Here is a 19,559-nt window from a genome sequence, read left to right as displayed (position 1 = left end):
GGGAGACTTGACTGTCTCCAGCTGCAGCAGTCCACTTTGCACTATAGCCTATAGCCTACTCTCAACGTCTCTCCAAGTCATGAAAATATTCCAGCACAGGCAGCGCAAATCCTTGCATGTATGCGCTCATGCAAAACACTGTTTAAATGGCTTAATCATCTAACTTGCAACATTGTTTTTTTTTGCGCGATTTTAATTGCTGAAATGCCGAAAATTGGGTAATTCCGGCGTCCACCCATATTTTGCCGTATGCTGAGTTGATAAATGAGGGCCATAGTTTTCAACTGGGAAAGGAAACGTTTCAAGCATGCAAGTGAAAAGTAAAAAATTAGTTAAAATTATATTTAAAATCAATATTTTGAGGGCAAGTGGCCATGAGGCTTAGACAATATAATTGACAAGTATAGGATATGGGGAACATCATGGGCTAATTTATTTCAATGAACATTTCTAATCTACAGGGACCTTAAGAGACAGACACATTGAAAATGGAGCAGAGTTGTATGCGATATTTACACCAAAGCAAAACATAAAGCAATCCCCTGCAATGCAAAGGCAAGAAGCTGTCTTGGGAGGAGAAGATACTGTTCAATGCCATGTGATGCTGAGGGTGAGCTGAATGATTTAATGGTGATGATGTGACTAACCTAAATGTTACTGTTTAACAACTTATACTGAACTTATACTTAAGTAGTAGTAGTAATAATAATAATACAACTTTATTTGTATAGCTGCAGCACCTTTCATGACATGATATGCAGCTCAAAGTGCTTTACAAAGCAATGGAGAAAAAAAAGAAAAGCAAGGCATAAACAATACATAAAAAATAATAGCAGTAATGCAATACAGTGAGGACATGAATGAAACAAGAAATTGTCATTCATGTGTAGAAGTGGGTCTTGAGCTGTGCTTTAAAAGGATCCCTAGATAATATGACAAATATGCCTTAAAACATTATAGGCTACTTGTCCTCTATAACTAAAATTTAAAATTAAAAACACTTTAAATATTTTATTTCTTTCATAAATAGAGAATCTTTCACTCAATAGGAACTGCTCCTGTCGCAAGATGATGATGTGTGGTCCAGCCCTGTGGAATATATAGAATGCACATGCTAATAAAACATATTTAAAATATTGTTTTGATGCTCATATTATCCTTAGGAAGCATAAAGTTGTTTTTTATAAGCATACAGTATGCACTCTATACATTCCATAGGGCTAGACCACATGGACATAGGACATCATCAACTTGCGACAGGAGCAGTTCCTATTGAGTGAAAGATTCTCTATTTATGAAAAGAAATACAATATTTAAGGTGTTTTTATTTTTTTATTTTAGTTGTAGAGGGCAAGTATAATGTTTTAAGGCATATTTGTCTTATTATCCATGGGATCCTTTTAAAAATGTCTACAGAGGCTGCCTAAGCAAATCTCCTTTTTGTGTATGAATTTTACTCTCAGAAAGTGAGGTCTAGAAAAGACAAACCCAGTGTGTGATGCCATAGATTAGATTTAGAACATCATCAGCACTGTCTCCTTTCCCATATTCTCTCTCTCTCTCTATCTCTCTCTCTCTCTCTCTCTCCAATTCAATTCAATTCAATTCAATTCAATTCAATTCAATTACACTTTATTGGCATGACAAGCATTATTATATTGCCAACGCATTACATACAGTGTATGAAGCTCTCTGTCAGTCACTTGTGTGTATTGGGCTCCAACGTGCCACAGGCACTGGTTACAGAATCAGTTGCATCATGGCTCATCGTGTGGATGCTCAAATAATTAACTTTTAGTTATAGTTGTCGTGTGAACAGCTCTTAACTCGCCACATTTCATCATAGGGAAACTTTGAGATCAAAGTGGACTTGGCAAGTGACACGATCAACAACTTGAGACTCAAACTTGCAAATGAAAGTGGAATCCCAGCTCATGTTCTCCATTACAGGTAATTTAAAATCATTGTCATGAATGGAATCGAATGGCGCATGGAACTCATATATACTCGTGTATATGTATGTATATGTAATGTATATATATATATTTATAAATGTTTGCCCCATTCTTGTTGACTATGGTTTATATCTTGTGACGTTTGTACAGTATATAACTCTTTCTTTTAATTATCTGTGGAGGGATATAGAAATCTACAAAGGTGTATGGTTGTTATACCAATACCATGACTATCTTCAACCAATCAGATTTTATTTTATAAATAGGCTATACGACTTAACTACTACCGGTATATACTTTTCCCCCCCTGCTCTTATCTTTTTTTCAGTGGTGAGCATACCAGTGGAGAGACACTGCAAAGTTGTGGTATCTCTGAGGAGTCGATGGTGTGCTTTACTTTGTCCACATTTTGCGGAGAGACTGCAGAGACCAATGCTGTCTTCATCAATGATGTTGTGCCATCAGTCCAGCAAACACAGAAAGGACTGAGTGTGTTCTTCTCCTCACTTTATGCAATTGTAAGAGTACTGTTGTGTCTTATGATATTTTGCCGATATGCTGCATAGTTTATAATCATTTAACTCCTGATGTGTTTCTTGTCATTAACATCAAGTCTTTCTTAGTGAAATACTAGTTAGAATTTGTAGTAAAGTAAAGCTGTAGTATGGATTTAGATCTGAGCTAAATTGCAAAAAGTTTAATAAAATTTGACCTCTACACTGTAGGGTGGACTTTACCATAACCTGATCAAATACACAAATTTACCCTCATTGACTTTAAAACATACTGTATTTATCCATCTTTCTTTAAAAAAAAGGACAAACAATTCCTAATTTGTAATGATATATTTGGGTAATCTATTACACAGTTACTATTTTAAGTAACATGCATGTAACATGTATGTAGTCATAGCACATATGTATAGCATAGTACAGTATATTATGTATAGTTATGTATAGTTTCATTATATAGATATTCCACTGTTACATTCTTAGCTTACGCATATTTCATGATAACTACTTTCTATGTATGGCATGTATTGCCATGCTTTTTGTTCTTGCTTAATGTAAATCGCTCTGGATTAAATGCCTAAATTGTTGCGAATGTAGCGCATATATATATATTCCTTTCTTCTTTTTAGAAAATGCGAGATTCTGGAGAAGGATTCAAGAAAGTGGTTGCATACATACGAAGACTAACTGGATGCAACCCTCTGGCTCAAAGCCTGTACCAGTTGCTCTGCAGGAATGAGCTTCTGACCAGGACTCAGAAGGTAAACCTTATGAGATGGTATAATCTTGCAATATTGAATGGTTCATTCTACTTTTACATGTAGGACTCTTAATATTTCTTGAATGGAATTATTTTACAGTGGTTCTTTAGTTTGCATTCATAATCTTGAGGGAATATGTTTTCTCCTTTAGATTGCCATTGTTGAAGGCTTGTACACGCTCTTTAGAGAACTTTTGCCAGCACTGGGAGAAACAAGAGGTGACAAGATCATTGAGGACCTTGATGTCTTTGAGAATTCAACTTTCTGCTGGGCCTATCTTATCTCTGAAGAGGTATATACAATATGCGTAATGAACTCATTGGTTCTGAGGTCTAATATTCGTTTAACAAATCTTACTGTATAGTCACTATTTTGAATATCTAAATGTATTGATTTTACTGGAATGGTCTGATTTGATTCCGTTTGCTTTATTTACTTAATGACACAGTTGCAGTTATGTTTTTGTGTGTGTCTTTTCTCTCTGTGTCTACCCACTGCTAAACTCACAGACTACTAGGCCAATCAGGCCCCTTTTCCACCGGTTGGTTCCCAATGGGAAACGGTTCAGTTCTTTTTGGTTCTTAGTCCATATGAATTGAGTGGGAAAAACTATACCTATATTAGATTGCTATCACCATGAAACTTCCCTGGTTGATTACTTACACGAAGACAATGATTTATTGTATTACAAATGTTACATTTTTAAATATGCAAATTAGGTATTATGTAGGAAAATATGCAAAATAATAGAAAATATGAAAAAGCTACTACTGTGGAAGGGTTATCAAGTATTAATTTACGTGTAGTGTATTGATCCTATATAAACAATTTAGGTCCAGTTTTTCACCATCAATTTTGGAGCTCTGGCTCATGGACTAAGAACCAAAAATAACTGAACCGGTTCCCATTGGGAACCAACCGGTGGAATGGGGGTCTCAGAATCATATTTCTTGTGCACAATCCCAGAAGGTCATGGAGTGGAACTAGTCAATTGTGCACAAGGTGTCTGGTGTCAAGTCTGTCTGGTTTATAGGCAATTACAACACTCATCACAAACCTGCTTCACACTCAAATGTCAACTTTGAAAATCCCTAAAGATACATATTTCAGCTAATATCTTACAACAGCATTATTCTGGTGAAGTAGTGTTGGTCTCATTGTTTAAGTTTATAAATATCACTAAGTCTCTCTCTTCTCTTCCACATATCGCTGCTGACCGAGAGATACCAGACACCAGCATACATGACACCAACATACAACATGACATGATTTTGACTGATGATGACTATGAGAACTACGCACCAATGGATCTTAGATCACATGAAGGCGTACGTTTCAGTGACCCAGTCAACGTACCTGGAGTGCCAGGTGTCTTTGAAAGATCATATGTTCTCCAGAAAATCAAAGGTAAATGCAACTCTTGCATATATGCCCTACATACATTTGTGTTATTATAAATGAATGATGTAGAAAGCCTGGATTTTTTATGGATGGTCAAAATATTCAGTATTTTAAATTGTCGCAACAAAAAATTTACAATTTTTTTAATTTTACTAGGCATCATGCCAAGACATTCTTGTAATGACAATCTGCATACAGAGCTAAAAAATAAATTGTGTGTTGCAATTACGTAGTCATATAATGATATATAAATACAAATACTGCAGCAGTGAAATTAGCCATCGTGGAGGTTGTCAAAAAGAGGTTAGACATTTGGGTCATGCAGTCCCAACAAAGGGAACCAAAATATGAATGTATGTCTTCCCCAAATACAATACAGCAACTACCGGCATATAAGCAGAACTCTTAAACGGATCTTTACAGTAAAATAAAATTAAAACCAAAACTTTTCTCACTACACTAAGGTACATATTTTGTCATCAACATTCTTGCTATTAAAGATTAATTTCAGTGCAATTATATTGTGTTTAGACGGAGAGAAACTTCCAAACTGCAGTGATAACTTGAGAGAGACGTCACTGAGGAGAGCAAAGGACATTGAGAAGATTTTACTCAGTCTGCCGCCATTCATCAGAACATACCATCTTTGGATTAACCACGAAAATGTGCCAGGTCAAAAGTAAGTGTGTGTGTGTGTGTGTGTGTGTGTGTGTGTGTGTGTGTGTGTGTGTGTGTGTGTGTGTGTGTGTGTGTGTGTGTGTGTGTGTGTGTGTGTGTGTGTGTGTGTGTGTGTGTGTGTGTGTGTGTGTGTGTGTGTGTGTGTGTGTGTGTGTGTGTGTGTGTGTGTGTGTGTGTGTGTGTGTGTGTGTGTGTGTGTGTGTGTGTCACCAACCTTAATCCGGTCGCCTTAACGCACCCCTCACCAACCTTAATCCAGTCGGACCAATGCTATGTCTAACCAATGCTATGTCTAACCAAAGTATGCCTCCCCATTAGAATTACTAGCATTTGGCACCCTCTAGCCAGTAGACATGTTTTTTTGTGCTGTTTATTTGCATGGAAACAAGGACTATTTTTTTATCGTATTGCATGTGTGGTGTGCATTCAGTGTAGGCTACTTACTGCATTTCTAGTAACCATTGATGTTGAATTCAAGCTTTCAGATTGATATTGAGAAAACCTTTGGCAGTATGGCAGAAGGAATATCACCGTTCCCTCATCTGATGGTGACTCCACCACTACTTCTGAAGGATGTCGGACTGGATGGGCCAAGACTTGTTCTACTTAGTGAAGGTAACTTTGAAGAGGGACACTGTATGGAATGAGAGCATTAACACAGTGCAACATCATCATCATCATCATCATCATCATACAAATGGCATTATGTAATAATATATGTATAATTATGTATAATTAGTGTTGTTGCCCAAAGGGCAAACAGACTATTGTTATTGTCACACTTTCTTATTTTCCTTTTTCCGGAGTAACCGCTACCTAACTTCCACTGTGATTGGCTGAGCTTTGCATAACGTTTGTAGTAGCTAATTGGCTGTCTATGTTTTACAATCGTTTATAAAGACATAAATTCCCTTGCAGAGGCAGAAGACCATATTCAAGCGTTATTGAAATTTTAAAATTAGCGAGGGGCCTATGACTGCCACACTTAGCAATTTTTCAAAATTGTGACTTTTCTAGTTGTGATTGCTCTTGGAAACCAACCATCAAAGAAATGATTGTTAGACAAAACTGTCAAATATGTTTTTCCTCCCTGGTAGATGAACTTGGCGTTTATTTGTGTAAAGACAAAGGAGCCCCTGAGATGATCAAAGTGTTTAGCTGTCTAAATGGTGAGATGAAAACGGTGGATGTCAACAAACTGGCTGCCAAGTGAGTATTTAGTATTGTTTCTAGTAGTGAGACGGTTTGTTCGTGTCTGATGTCATGCTGTCTGTGTCACAGTCACATTTGGATTTAGCTGCAGTGGGAACTCCATGTATGGTTATGTCTGATTCACAGTTATCTCTAGTATATATATGGTTATGCCAGAGTTATAGTGACGGGCCTTTGCGGTGTCTCTCAAGATATATTATATCATTTAATTTGTTACAATTTTGTTTTAAATTTTTATACAAAGATCTGGAGACAGCAGAGGTGACCATTCATTTGTCACAAGTAGGACTCCAAAAGAGGCAATTCTGGTAATCTTTATGATATCTGTCTTTTGCTGAATCATTTATTATTGTATTGGTGACTATAGTAAAATAGTTTGTTATTAACATGCTTCACATTTATCCTCATAATAAAAAGACACTTTTTGTCCATGTTCTATTCATCTCATTGCATTAGGTACTAGTGGATGCAAGCAACTCTATGAATATGAAATGTTATGGAAGTGTGGATATCAAGAGGATTGATGCAGTAAAATTGCTCTTTGATAACTTTGCCACACGGACCATGGCTTATGATTTCCATCATGTGATAGGCCTTGTGAAGTTTGACTCAGGAGTGAAAACCCTCCACACATTCACAGAAACTCTGGAAAAATTCAAGGTAATTTACAATATGTGCTACTTTCATTACTGACTTCATATGTTTATTCTCTTCATAAACATGGTAAGGCAATATCAGCCTTATCATGGCACATCCTGAGAAGAAGTATTCTTCACTGTAAAAAGAAAAATAAAGAAATTCAAGATTAAGTAAGTACTTATAACTACTACCAGTTAGTTTGCTGGTCGGGGAATTGGATAGGTATCATGAACCTATTGGAGCCTCATCATCATCATTCGACCGCGGTCGAGTTAATGGAATTCACAATGCCACGCCAGACTTTCCGGTCCTTCATTGCCATCCCCAGTTCCTGCTTACTGATACACGTGTTTCCCGACTACCTACCTTTTATGAATTCATAAATATTACGTATGCAGATAATTTTGTAACTTAAATTGGTAAATTGACATATATTAGGTTTTGTGAAGAATTAAACATCACACAACATCAATAGCCACCAAAAGTGTGCAAAAGTTGCTTGTTTGTGAGGGGACCAAATGGAAATAAATCTTGGACTTTATTTTGTTTTTATGATAGAATGTTTTAACCAACATTTATGATTTGTGTTGGTTATTTGCTTCAAGTTCATTGAGCCTATATGCTATGTATGATCACATTATTTGATGTCATGTCACTCGTAGTAGTAGTCTATAGTCTAATAGTCTATTTTAAGCTTACATTTTTAAGACTTTACGACTGTGTGTTTTGGGATTTACGAGGTGCCCAGAAGGTTTTGTTGCCCACTGGACCTGTATTCAACAGCAGTACTAGTAGGAGAAAAATAGAATTTTGCTAAAACATTTGTGGGATTCATTTATAGGATCACATTCAAAGTCTTCAAGCAACGGGGCGAACCAAACTCTACGATGCTCTGCAACATGGAGTGTCTGAGTTGGAAAATGTCAAGAAGACGTTCAGAGATTGCAGACTTCGCATCGTGTGTCTTACAGATGGAAGTGATCTTGGGTAAATTACTACATTTACTGTCATGGCATCAGTAGTTATAATGTTAGTATTGAGAAAAATTGCAATGTTGTCTGTGATATGTTTTTACTGGGATGTGGGAATTACATTATGTGATCATATGACCATAGATCACAGACCAAGCCAGTTGATGTTGCTGCCAAGCTGATAAACACCAACATCATTGTGGATGCAATCCTTCTTGGAGACGTGGAGAATAACATGCTGCATGGAATTAGTATTGCAACAGGTACCGAGCATTCAGCATGCATGCTACTTTAACACTTTATATCTATGTGTAGAACTACTGGAGCCTATCTCACAACTGAATGCATGTGGTTTCAGGTGGTTGCTGTTTCAAACCAGAGACGAGCATCGACGGCCTGAAGCTGTTTGAGATTGAGACGGTTCTTTCTCTGGAGATGAGGAAACCTAAAGACAAACTCGATCCATCTACCCTCACTGAAGTTTGTTACACGGCACACACAATCAGATGCATGCCAGGATTTACAGTAAACTGTAACCAGTTATTTCATTTGTTTCTATTAATCCTAGAACACTATACACAACTTTTGTCAAACCATCACAATCAATCAAATAACATCAATCAATAACATTTTGAAAAAGATAATGTATATTTACACTAGATGGCAATGGCTAACTTTAAAGATTTTTTTTTTGCGGCTTACGCCTTTTATTGATTTTTGAAGGGACAGACAGTAGGCTGACAGGAAACGGGAGAGAGATGGGGGGATGACATGCAGTAAAGGCCGTGTCGGGTCCGGGAGTCGAACCCGCGGCACACTGCGACTGGATTACCAGTCCGGTACCCAGACCGTTACGCTACGGCCTGGGCCAATGGCTAACTTTAAACTATGAATTGACTGGGGCGTCCACTGGCCTAGTGGTCCAGGTGCATGCCACATACTCTGGCCTGACAGCGTGTTGCGTGTTCGAGTCCCGTTCATGACGACCTTTGGTGCGTGATTGACTAATGACTTGTTCCAACTCATCTATGAATGAACATAGTATTACACACAGCGATCGGATTGGATTTTGAACATTCCCCCTTTAGACATAAATAAGGAGGATTTAACATGGGCTTCCTTATCATTCATCCATCTACCTGGACATGCTGTAGTAAGAACGCCTCCGAGATTGCACGCTATCATTTTTAGCCTTTCAGTTGAAAATGTTCCAGTAATTTGACAGTTCAAGTGATTGACTGGCTTATCACATTATTATAATGCTGTTGATTACCATTTACAGAGTGTTTTAACGAGCCTCTTTGCCAGTCGTGGGTATGATGAATTCCCAGAAGCTTCACTGCCAAAGCAGTTGGACAACAAAGTGACAACAACAGAGAAGTAAATGATGGAAGAAATCATTGATCTACATATACATTTTTGGCAAATATTCAACAAAGAAAAGTTTATTTTATTTTACAGATATTGGAAAAACATGTATATATTCAGTCATTCCCTCAAACAAGTCTCCTCCCGCTCCCCCAACACACAGTTCTCTAATCTCTACACAACCATTACAATTTTAACAAAGGTTTACTGTTTTCATGTAGTGCTCTGAAAAAGAAGATTCAGGAGTGTAGGAGTGGGCGTTTCATGGAGAAGGACAGACGCATCATGGAGGAGTTGAAGAGTCTGCATTGTGATCCCCATCCATTTTTCGCCATCTTGCCATCAGAGTCAGACTTCAGTAAGTGGCCACAATATTCTTTCATGTAACTTTACAATGTTTTTTGGCTCTTAATGCAAAGTTTTGCAGTGCTAAACACTGCTGTAATACTGCTGTAGTGGTCCATGTGCAGATTTTTGACGTGCATGTAACTAAGCTCATGCCTTGAACCCTTGAACAGTGTTTGTGGCAAGTTTGGTGCGGATTGCAGCATGTGCGCCTGTGGCCCCTGTATGGCCCTTGGTCTGATTATTGTCATGGCAGAGCCTTGAACAATGTCTGTGCCAAGTTTGATGCGGATTGGAGCAACATTGCACCTGTGGCCCACTGACTTTTCTGCATCCCGCGTTGTTTAATAAAAAGCATTTTTATCCGAGGTGTTATTTAGCCATTGGCTTTCAACTACGCGCCCCTATCGGTCGGGAGGAGGGTGGCACTCGGTGTGTTCGATATAGGTACGCTGACCGCCCTGCCAATACAGACTAATAGGCGAGTGCGCTCCCGGTGTGCAACTGTGGATTTCCCAAACGAACCCCGTTTGAAAAAAGTAGCCGGGGAGCTCGGACAAAAATGCTTTTTATTAAACAACGCGGGACGCAGCAATTCTAATCGCTGGCGCTGCTACTAACTAACACCCGTGGGACACTTTGTGAGTACTTTATATTTGAAATCTGAATGTTTATATATACGGAAATTTTGTAAATGCAGCGAGCGCAAAAAACAGGGCAAAGTTTCTGCATGACTGTCATGATAATCATCATGGCAGTCATGTTCCAGGGCTAGGATTCCCCCAAGTCCCAAGTGGCATGTACTAGTAGGTGCAGTCAAGTTGGAAGGATCCCAGCACAAACGATGCATGCCTACGGTATCCAGAGAGAGAGAGAGAGAGACAGACAGACAGACAGACAGACAGACAGACAGACAGAGGATAGTTGTTTAGAGTTAACACTAGAGAAAGTAGGAATGCTAAAAGTTTAAACACAAAAGTACCGAAACAATGTACCGGTAATTCATTAGTAAACAATTCCTGAAATGGTAGGCCTACTATCATTGATATTCACATACTCACCTTTTTATCATCATCTAGCTGACCATTTAATTGCACGAAATAATTTGATCACTTTGGAAATGAACTATAACATCTGTGGGTTTGACATACTACACTGATGAAGACAGCATGTTAGCATAACGATGAAGACATTGATGAAGAATTTTCGCTGTGGCGACTTGGTGAACTGGCGAGTTTGCAAATAACTTATTTGACTAACCCTTGAATAATATATGCAGGACTTTATCAGTTTTCCAATACATATTGGTAGTTGTTTGTGCTCTAGTTAATAGTCTATATAACTCCATATATCCATAGGGATATTCAAAAGTGATTTGAAGCTAAAATTAAGTATTCAGCATGCAATCCTGTTCCTTTTAAACGTTTCAGCCTTCTGGAAGCTGGCCATGGAAGGTCCTCCTGACACGCCGTATGAGAAAGGAGTCTTTGAGCTCTACTGCCAGTTTGGTCCTGACTATCCTGTGAAACCTCCTCTGGTCCGCTTCGTCACACGTGTATCCTCAGTATTACATCAGTCATGAACACACACTGATATTATATTGAAAGTACAGTAATTGAAGTTGATTGCATATGACAAAAGCTTACAATATTGAAAACAATGTAACATAACTTGTAGCAATTTCTTAACCTAAGCATAGATACATCACTGCAACATCAACAGCGTGGGTCGAATCTGCCACAATATATTTGACCGTAACTACAACGCCCAAATCACCATGAGAGAAATCCTGGATGCCATATATGGACTGCTCATCGCCCCCGAGCCTGAAGACCCCCTGGACAGGTTGTTTTTAAGACTTTGATTTAAAATGGATGATTTCTTTTTTTTTTAGCACCTTTCATACACAAAGTCAATTGAGCACTGTCAATTGACTTTGTGTATGAAAGGTGCTAAAAAACATCAATTTTAAATCAAAGTCTTAAAGTCTTTTTGTCATCAAAGTTATTTAAGGATTTTTTCAATAACATAAGGCATAAAAAGGAAATTTAAATGTGGCAAGGAAATTTAGGAAATGCATGTTTTTTACATGTTATGTTGGTAACTGTATAGTCCTTTAATAATGCATTTAAAATGAATATTTATCTTTCCCTTTGGAAGCATTTTGGCGGAGGACTTCATGACCAGCCGTGATAGATACGATCAAGCAGCTATGGACAACACCGAAAAAAATGCCGGGACCTCACTTGAAGATGTGGAGAAGGTGATGAGTTATTAATTTTAGTGAAATTATGATATGGACTTGTTGTAGGTCATTGAACAAATTAACTAAATTATTTTCATTCTGTCCTCTTATTCATTGAAAGAAACTGGTGGGTCAAACTCTGGTTGCTCCACCCCGACATCTGATCTGTCCACTGACCAAGAAGATGTTTGTGGATCCTGTGAAAACAAAATATGGAGATGTGTACGAACGAAAAGCCATTGAGAAACACCTCAAAGTGTAAGGTCTCCCCCCACCCCCAAGACATGTCTCACTGGCAGAATTGTCTTGTATTTGTATTTATTGAACATTGTTTTTCAGGCATGGAAATCACGATCCCACTCCTGGCAAAAGGCGTCTTCTCAGAAGAACTGACATTAAACAGGACAACGGCATGAAGAAAATGGTGAAGGAGCACCGTTCCAATCAAATTGGAACCTGGGTGTAGAAGGAGAGCGGAATGGTGGATCTGAGGGTATACAGTAGGCCAAACACTGGACAGTGTTGGCGGGTAACCTCACATTAACACATTAACACTTGTTCCATCATGATGTGAGGGATAGCTATTTCAGTTAAGTTCTTCATTACCAGTTAGGGGTTATCTTTCATCCCATCACATCACAAGTGAAACCTGTGTGAAACTTTACTTTACACTATAACATTTTCTGCCATTACTGCCTTTTGCACTGAACTTGATGTACATGATGTGGCCTTAGAGTATATATGAATAGAGAAGACACCGAGTTCTCCTCCCATCCACTTGCATTAAGTTGCTCAAAAGCGCATGAGGCGATTTCACTCCTCCTTCCGTGTAGGAACAGAGTGCATTCTGGGATGGATTGGCCCCAAACACATGAACGCACTGCCGTTGACTATCATTGTGCCGTTTGTGCGTGTTCACGTATGAAACATTCGTTCACGTGTCATGGCCCCAAACACATGAACGTGCGCAATGATAGTCAACGGACCAGCGCTGGCTCGAGCTGCAATACCAAATTCGGCCACTATGTCCATTTCGCCTCAGGGTTTCCTCCGGGTGCCGTCTCTATTCATATATACTCTAAGGATGTGGCGAGCTGCACACATGCATGTTTGGATTTAGTTTTTTTCTTCTTTATTAATGAATGTACTTTAAATTTCTTTAAAAGGTAACACTAAACATGCCAGAATTTATGATCAAAGATTTTCAGTACTGCAGCGATATTTCTTTTAATGTTCTTTTTTGTTGCGGCTTTCGCCTTTATTTTTTGATATTTTCTATAGAGGGACAGACAGTAAATGGGAGAGAGACATTGGGGAGTGACATGCAGTAAAGGCCGTCGGGATCGGGACTCGAACCTGCGGCACACTGCCAGACTTGGTGCTGGACTGCTGAGCCACGGCCCAGGCCGCAGCAATATTTCTTAAGATAATTTGTTCATGGTTCTTGTTATGGTGTATGTTAAAATCTAATTAGCATGCAATACCAGCATTATATTATTATTATAATTGATTAATGATACATTACATTTACATTTAGTTTTAGTTTTTTCTTTTAAATGTGTCAAAAAACATGGCAGGTTTGCACATTCTGTATTGTGCATCAAAGTCGATATTTGGAGGTGGTGGTGTGGGGGGTATGACGTCAGTGCGCGCTGAAGAGATCTTGGGTTTTGTGACTCTTGTAATACTTTAACGAAATTACCATTGCTCAAACAATGTGTTTTTTGTTACATTTGTGTTACGGGTCATACAGTTCCAGGAGCTGCGCCGGTTCATGATAATTAGTATCGGTATTCCATTTATTTTGTTGCTAAGATTAATAAATCTTCTCGTCCAATGTACAAGATAATGAATAACAATGAAACTATAATTCACTATTCTATTCAAAAGGGTATCATAAAGGTATTATTTGTATGACGGATGTGGCAATATTGCATTTTATGTCTACTTCAACCTGTGATTTTCCAGTCCCTATTAAAATATAAAAACAATTAAGCTCTTGGATCCATCCTATTTTAATGTTTCATTGTGATCGGTGTATGAAATAAAGTTGATATGCTTTAGTAGGCCTACACCCATGAAACTGTGTGGCTGGGGATTTACATTGTGTAAGCACTAAGCAGGCTTTATGCTTTAACTAAATTGTGATTTGTGAACACCTTAAGTAGTTCCCAGAATGCAATTCCCTTGGTGTCATAGAGTTGACTATTTATTTACCCATACATATCTGTATATTACCCAAAGATCGATCTGTCTTTCTCTGTCCATCTGTCCATCCATGCAACCGGTGTGTCGTGTGTAAGCATAACTTACAGTGTGTCCTATATGTGTGCACATTATTGATTGTTGAGACCCTGTCCAGGACAGGCTTCAGACGTGCCTCCTCAGGAGACTTTGCTCAGATCTGAACCCATTTGGTTTGGCTTTAGCAGGAACATGTTGCAACCGCATTCCCTTGCTGACGTCGACCCCAGGCAGGGTTTGAACCCACAACCTTCCGCATGAAAGGCATATCTAACTAACCACTACACCATGTCTGAGAACAGAAAACCAGTCTGAAGTGTGTGGTACTGTACTGTACTGTACTGTACTGTACTGTACTGTACTGTACTGTACTGTACTGTACTGTACTGTACTGTACTGTACTGTACTGTACTGTACTGTACTGTACTGTACTGTACTAGGGGGACTTCAGCCCCTGCCCTTTTGCCTCAAAGTGCCCTTTCCCTCAAATAGATTTTTTTTTAAAGATTTTATGTGGGGGGGATGTGTGGCCAATAAGGGCTTATGTGAGGGGCCAATAAGGGCTTATGTGAGGGGCCAATAAGGGCTTATGTGAGGGGCCAATAAGGGCTTATGTGAGGGGCCAATAAGGGCTTATGTGAGGGGCCAATAAGGGCTTATGTGAGGGGCCAATAAGGGCGTATGTGGGGGGCCAATAAGGGCTTATGTGAGGGGCCAATAAGGGCTTATGTGAGGGGCCAATAAGGGCTTATGTGAGGGGCCAATAAGGGCTTATGTGAGGGGCCAATAAGGGCTTATGTGAGGGGCCAATAAGGGCTTATGTGAGGGGCCAATAAGGGCTTATGTGAGGGGCCAATAAGGGCTTATGTGAGGGGCCAATAAGGGCTTATGTGAGGGGCCAATAAGGGCTTATGTGAGGGGCCAATAAGGGCTTATGTGAGGGGCCAATACGGGCTTATGTGGGGGGGCAATAAGAGCTTGTGTGGGGGACCAATAAGGACTTTTGTGGGGGACCAATAAGGACTTATGTGGGGCGCTAATAAGAGCTTATGTGGGGGACCAATAAGAGCTTGTGTGGGGGGCCAATAAGAGCTTGTGTGGGGGGCCAATAAGTCCCATTGGTCCTTCAAGATGAACATTTGACAAGTAATGATAATTCTTCCACTATCATAATTATACTTTTAATGTGCTGGCTGCCATCAGTCAGTTTTAGTTTCAGACTAATGAGAACGTATTGCTTATTTTACTGTCCAATGACATGAAATGGCACAAGGGACGGACCCCACAAAAAGACCTCCCGCAAAAATCGGCACGCGCTACGCACGCCCATTGTCCTAATGAATGATAACTGTCTAAAATAGCCTATAGCAAGCTATGATTTTATTTAATTAATTAATTAAATACATTTCTTAGATAATAATCTTACATATTCATGGGAGCCGTGGTAATGGACCATGCAGTGAAGAAATGAACACATTTGTATGGGGAGGAGTTTGTTAATTGACTTAATTGCTGCTGCAGCCATGATCCAAGTCCTTTTTGCACTTTGCCACATTCCATCCCCCTCCCAGAATCTTGTGTAATATTAAATTGTAAGGCTATTATTCCATCATTGACTACAATTTAGGACTTCTACAGATGACAATGAATCGATGTGACAATTTACTTACAAAATGTTCCTGAAATGCACATGATTTTTCTTTTCTTACCCCCCCCCCCCCAGCAAGCCACGCCCCTTTACCTAAAGAGTTGGAAGCAGAAAGTGAACTGTAATCCTAGTGATTGTGACTTGTGAGCAGACCGAGCACTGGTGGTGGTGCATGCATGGTAGCCGTGCAAGGTTAGTTACATTTCTTGATCACACTTCAGTTGCAAAATTATTCATGGGCATTTCTGTAACACGTACTGTATCATTATCAAGTTGATAAAGGTTATTATACGCAAGCCTTCACTACATCATCATCTGCATGGCGGGGCTATAGGCCTACACGGTAAGGAGGTAACAGCATTGTTTACTTTTTCTTCAGATGGCTTCCAGCTCCAGGTCCATGATGTACAACCTACTTGAAAGTCACAGACTGGAGTCTTACTACAACCAATTCATTCAGTTCGGTGTGAAAGACGAACGAGATTTCATTGATGGTGTATCTGATGAAGATTTAGACAACATGGGTAAGATTATTGGATATAAATGTACAAAATGCATGTGGATTTGTAGCTTTAATTGGATCAACAAGATTGAAAACTTGAACAGTTTGTATAATAAGTCCAGTAGATTACAGTTCAATACAAGCTCTGCTATTAAAGGAGGATTAAAGAAAGAAAGCAATAGGCTTGTTTCCATTGTGTCCTCCATTTTCAATTCATCAGATTGCCATAGATTTATTTATATAAAATAAATCTATAAATATCTCAATAATATGGACTATGGAGTCACACAGAAAACATTATTGATCCAAGGCTAGTGAATTTGTACATACACTAAATTAAAAATATTACTTTTTTTTGACAAAATAACCAACATCTCTTATTATGATTTTCAGAAATTACACTAGCTTGTGTTAAGTTGTGTAGTAGTGTGCAGTAGGCCTAAACACAAATCTTAGTTGTAAATGTGGTAGCTTGGAGTGTTCTGCAGCGTTTGAGACACAAGCTAAAGGCCAAAAACGAAATGGCCTACATTATCTGCATAACAGAACTCACCTTATTGTCCAAGTCCAACCGTGATGGTAACTTCCAAAACAAGTTCATTGTTATTGCCACCCAGTACATACAGGAATAGGCTATGCCTTCTCCAAAGTACAACCGCACCACACAAGAGTTTTAGTTAAACAATAAAATAGAAAGTGGAACATCAACTGCTTTTGCATAATTGTGACTTTTGCAATTTAAATGGATATTTCCAGGCTTTACCCAAGTGGAGAAGAATCGTTTCTTTAAAATGAGAGACGAAATTGGAAGAATCCGAGCCCCGGTAAAAACATCTTGGGAGTCATTTTGCATCCATTACAGATACCCCTTTTGTCATGAACCAAAATGTATCCGGGGTGAGTAAATTAAGCCTATTATTAATATATTCTTTCTTGTGTTTGTGTGTGTGTGTGTGTGTGTGTGTGTGTGTGATCCTATGTTCATATGTTTCACCATCTACCTAGTCTGTATTTTCTCTTGTAATCATTGTTTTGGCTTAGAGTCTTTATAGAATTTCATTACTGTATTTTTTGTGATTTGAGTAGATTTTGAGTGATTTGCTGTGGAAATGCCCTCAAGTTAGTGTGGTTATACTGAGGTTAATTTCTACTCAGATATGGACCCTGCACAAAACACAGTTGAAGATCTGATGTTAAGGATCTGCCACCTGGAAAACGTTGGGAATTCAAAAGGTGTCTGCCTATACACAGTTGATGGAATGCCATTGACTGATGACCCTTTCTTCAACACATGTAAGACAACTTTATTATATATATATTTCTAATATTTTTTTGTAATGATCAAAGCTTGATTTACCAACATTACAACGTTGGACAACATTTTATCAAAAGCATAGTGTAAAAACTGGTCCATGTTATGAGGAATTTTATACAAATGATTATGTAGTGATGTTATGAGTATTTGTATTCACAGCAAACATCATGTGCTAATTTCTGTCAATCAATGTTTCTAATTTACAGGGACCTTAAAAGACAGACACATTGAAAATGGAGCAGAGTTGTATGCGATATTTACACCAAAGCATAACCTAAAGCAATCCCCTGCAATGCAACGGCAAGAAACTCCTGAAGTCTTGGGAGGAGAAGATACTGTTCGATGCCACGTGATGCTGAGGGTGAGCTGAAGGATTTAGACCGGTGGTGTACTGTTTCCCAAACCTTTCACTCAGCCCTTGACCCAATTTGATATTCGCCCGGTACCAAAACTAGTGAAAATAGCAGATCGGCTATTTTCACTACTTCTTAAATATTTGTTCTTATTTATGGAATTTCTTAGATTTTTCTTAAATTTTTTCATGACATTACTTCTAGAGAGATGACTTCCGCACACCCGGTAGGTAATTTGTGCACACGTTTTTGTCTTGCGACCTTCCTCAGGCTTAATTAAGCCTGAGGAAGGTCGCAAGACCGAAACGTTGCTTCTTAAATAAATACTCTGAACCTAGCAAGTGGCGGTGTGCGGGTGTCCCTCCTTTCCACATTGTTCATGACATTACTGAAAAATATTATTGGATTTTGTTATTAATCCATGAAAGGTTTTGCTTTTTTGGGGAATGTTTTTTGAAAATGTTTTGAAATAATAATAATAATTAAAAAAATGAAATGTAGGAAACAACTAAGAGGACCCACCAATGCATCCTGACTCGCTGTTTGGTGATTTAGAATGATGACGATGAACCCTATTGGATGTGTTTTTCAGAACCGGCATCAGGCGGAGATCTCTCGCCCATCCTGCCTGCATGGGCTCTAACATGCTTGATGCTATTTATTCGTCTGTGTGGACGCCCACAAAACATTGCTATAGTTATCGTGTTTGATGTGAACAGCTCTTAATCCACCACATTTCTTCTTAGGGAAAGTTTGAGATCAAAGTGGACTTGGCAACTGACACAATCAGTAACTTGAAACTCAAGCTTGCAAATGAAAGTGGAATTCCAGCTCATGTTCTCCATTACAGGTAATTTAAAATCATTGCTGTGTAAAGCATTGGAATGATCACACACACACTGTCAGTTAAATACATAGGCACATTACCTATTGGAAATTCAGCTGATTAAAATAACTAACCAAATCCTATGACTCATTAAAACAAAGTATTTAAAAAAACAAATTTGACAATGTAAAAAAACAAACAGACAAATTAAATTAGATATGTATATTATACATACTGTACAGAAAGGGGATTGTAATGATTTATACATCTCACTACTAGTATTTACCCTTTTTCCCACATTTCTTTTCAGTGGTGATCATACTGGTGGAGAGACCCTGAAAAGCTTTGGTGTTTCTGAGGAGTCGACAGTTTACTTTTCTTTGTCCACATTTTGTAATGCGACTCCAGGCGCCAACGAAGTCTTCACGGATGGTGTTGTGCCGTCCGTCCAGCAAACGCAGAAAGGGATGAGTGTGTTCTTATCCTCACTTTATGCCATTGTAAGGATACCTTTTCTTATAATATTTTGCGTCATATACTGTATCGTTTGTTAACATTGGGTTGGAAGTAGGGATGTCCCGATC

The 19,559-nt window shown here is 38.7% G+C and overlaps 1 protein-coding gene across 1 annotated transcript; it reads left to right on the top strand.

The window, feature by feature from the left end:
- The first annotated feature begins 4,521 nt into the window (after window positions 1-4,521).
- Window positions 4,522-12,817, top strand: LOC310870857 (uncharacterized protein). Its single transcript, XM_083782202.1, has 16 exons — window positions 4,522-4,635; window positions 5,161-5,308; window positions 5,786-5,922; window positions 6,405-6,516; window positions 6,764-6,827; window positions 6,976-7,179; window positions 8,000-8,145; window positions 8,274-8,392; window positions 8,488-8,609; window positions 9,412-9,509; window positions 9,719-9,855; window positions 11,273-11,397; window positions 11,542-11,687; window positions 12,003-12,105; window positions 12,209-12,345; window positions 12,427-12,817. Exons 1-16 carry the CDS (start codon window positions 4,533-4,535, stop codon window positions 12,551-12,553), a joined length of 2,028 nt encoding a protein of 675 aa, XP_083638328.1. The 5' UTR covers window positions 4,522-4,532; the 3' UTR covers window positions 12,554-12,817.
- The last annotated feature ends 6,742 nt before the right edge of the window (window positions 12,818-19,559 follow it).

The sequence above is a fragment of the Protomyctophum parallelum genome, assembly GCF_964188405.1.
Source record: "Protomyctophum parallelum genome assembly, chromosome: 14".
In the NCBI taxonomy this organism is placed as follows: domain Eukaryota; kingdom Metazoa; phylum Chordata; class Actinopteri; order Myctophiformes; family Myctophidae; genus Protomyctophum; species Protomyctophum parallelum.
The sequence above is the reverse complement of the archived record's forward strand: the minus strand, read 5'-3'. Positions and strand labels throughout refer to the sequence as shown.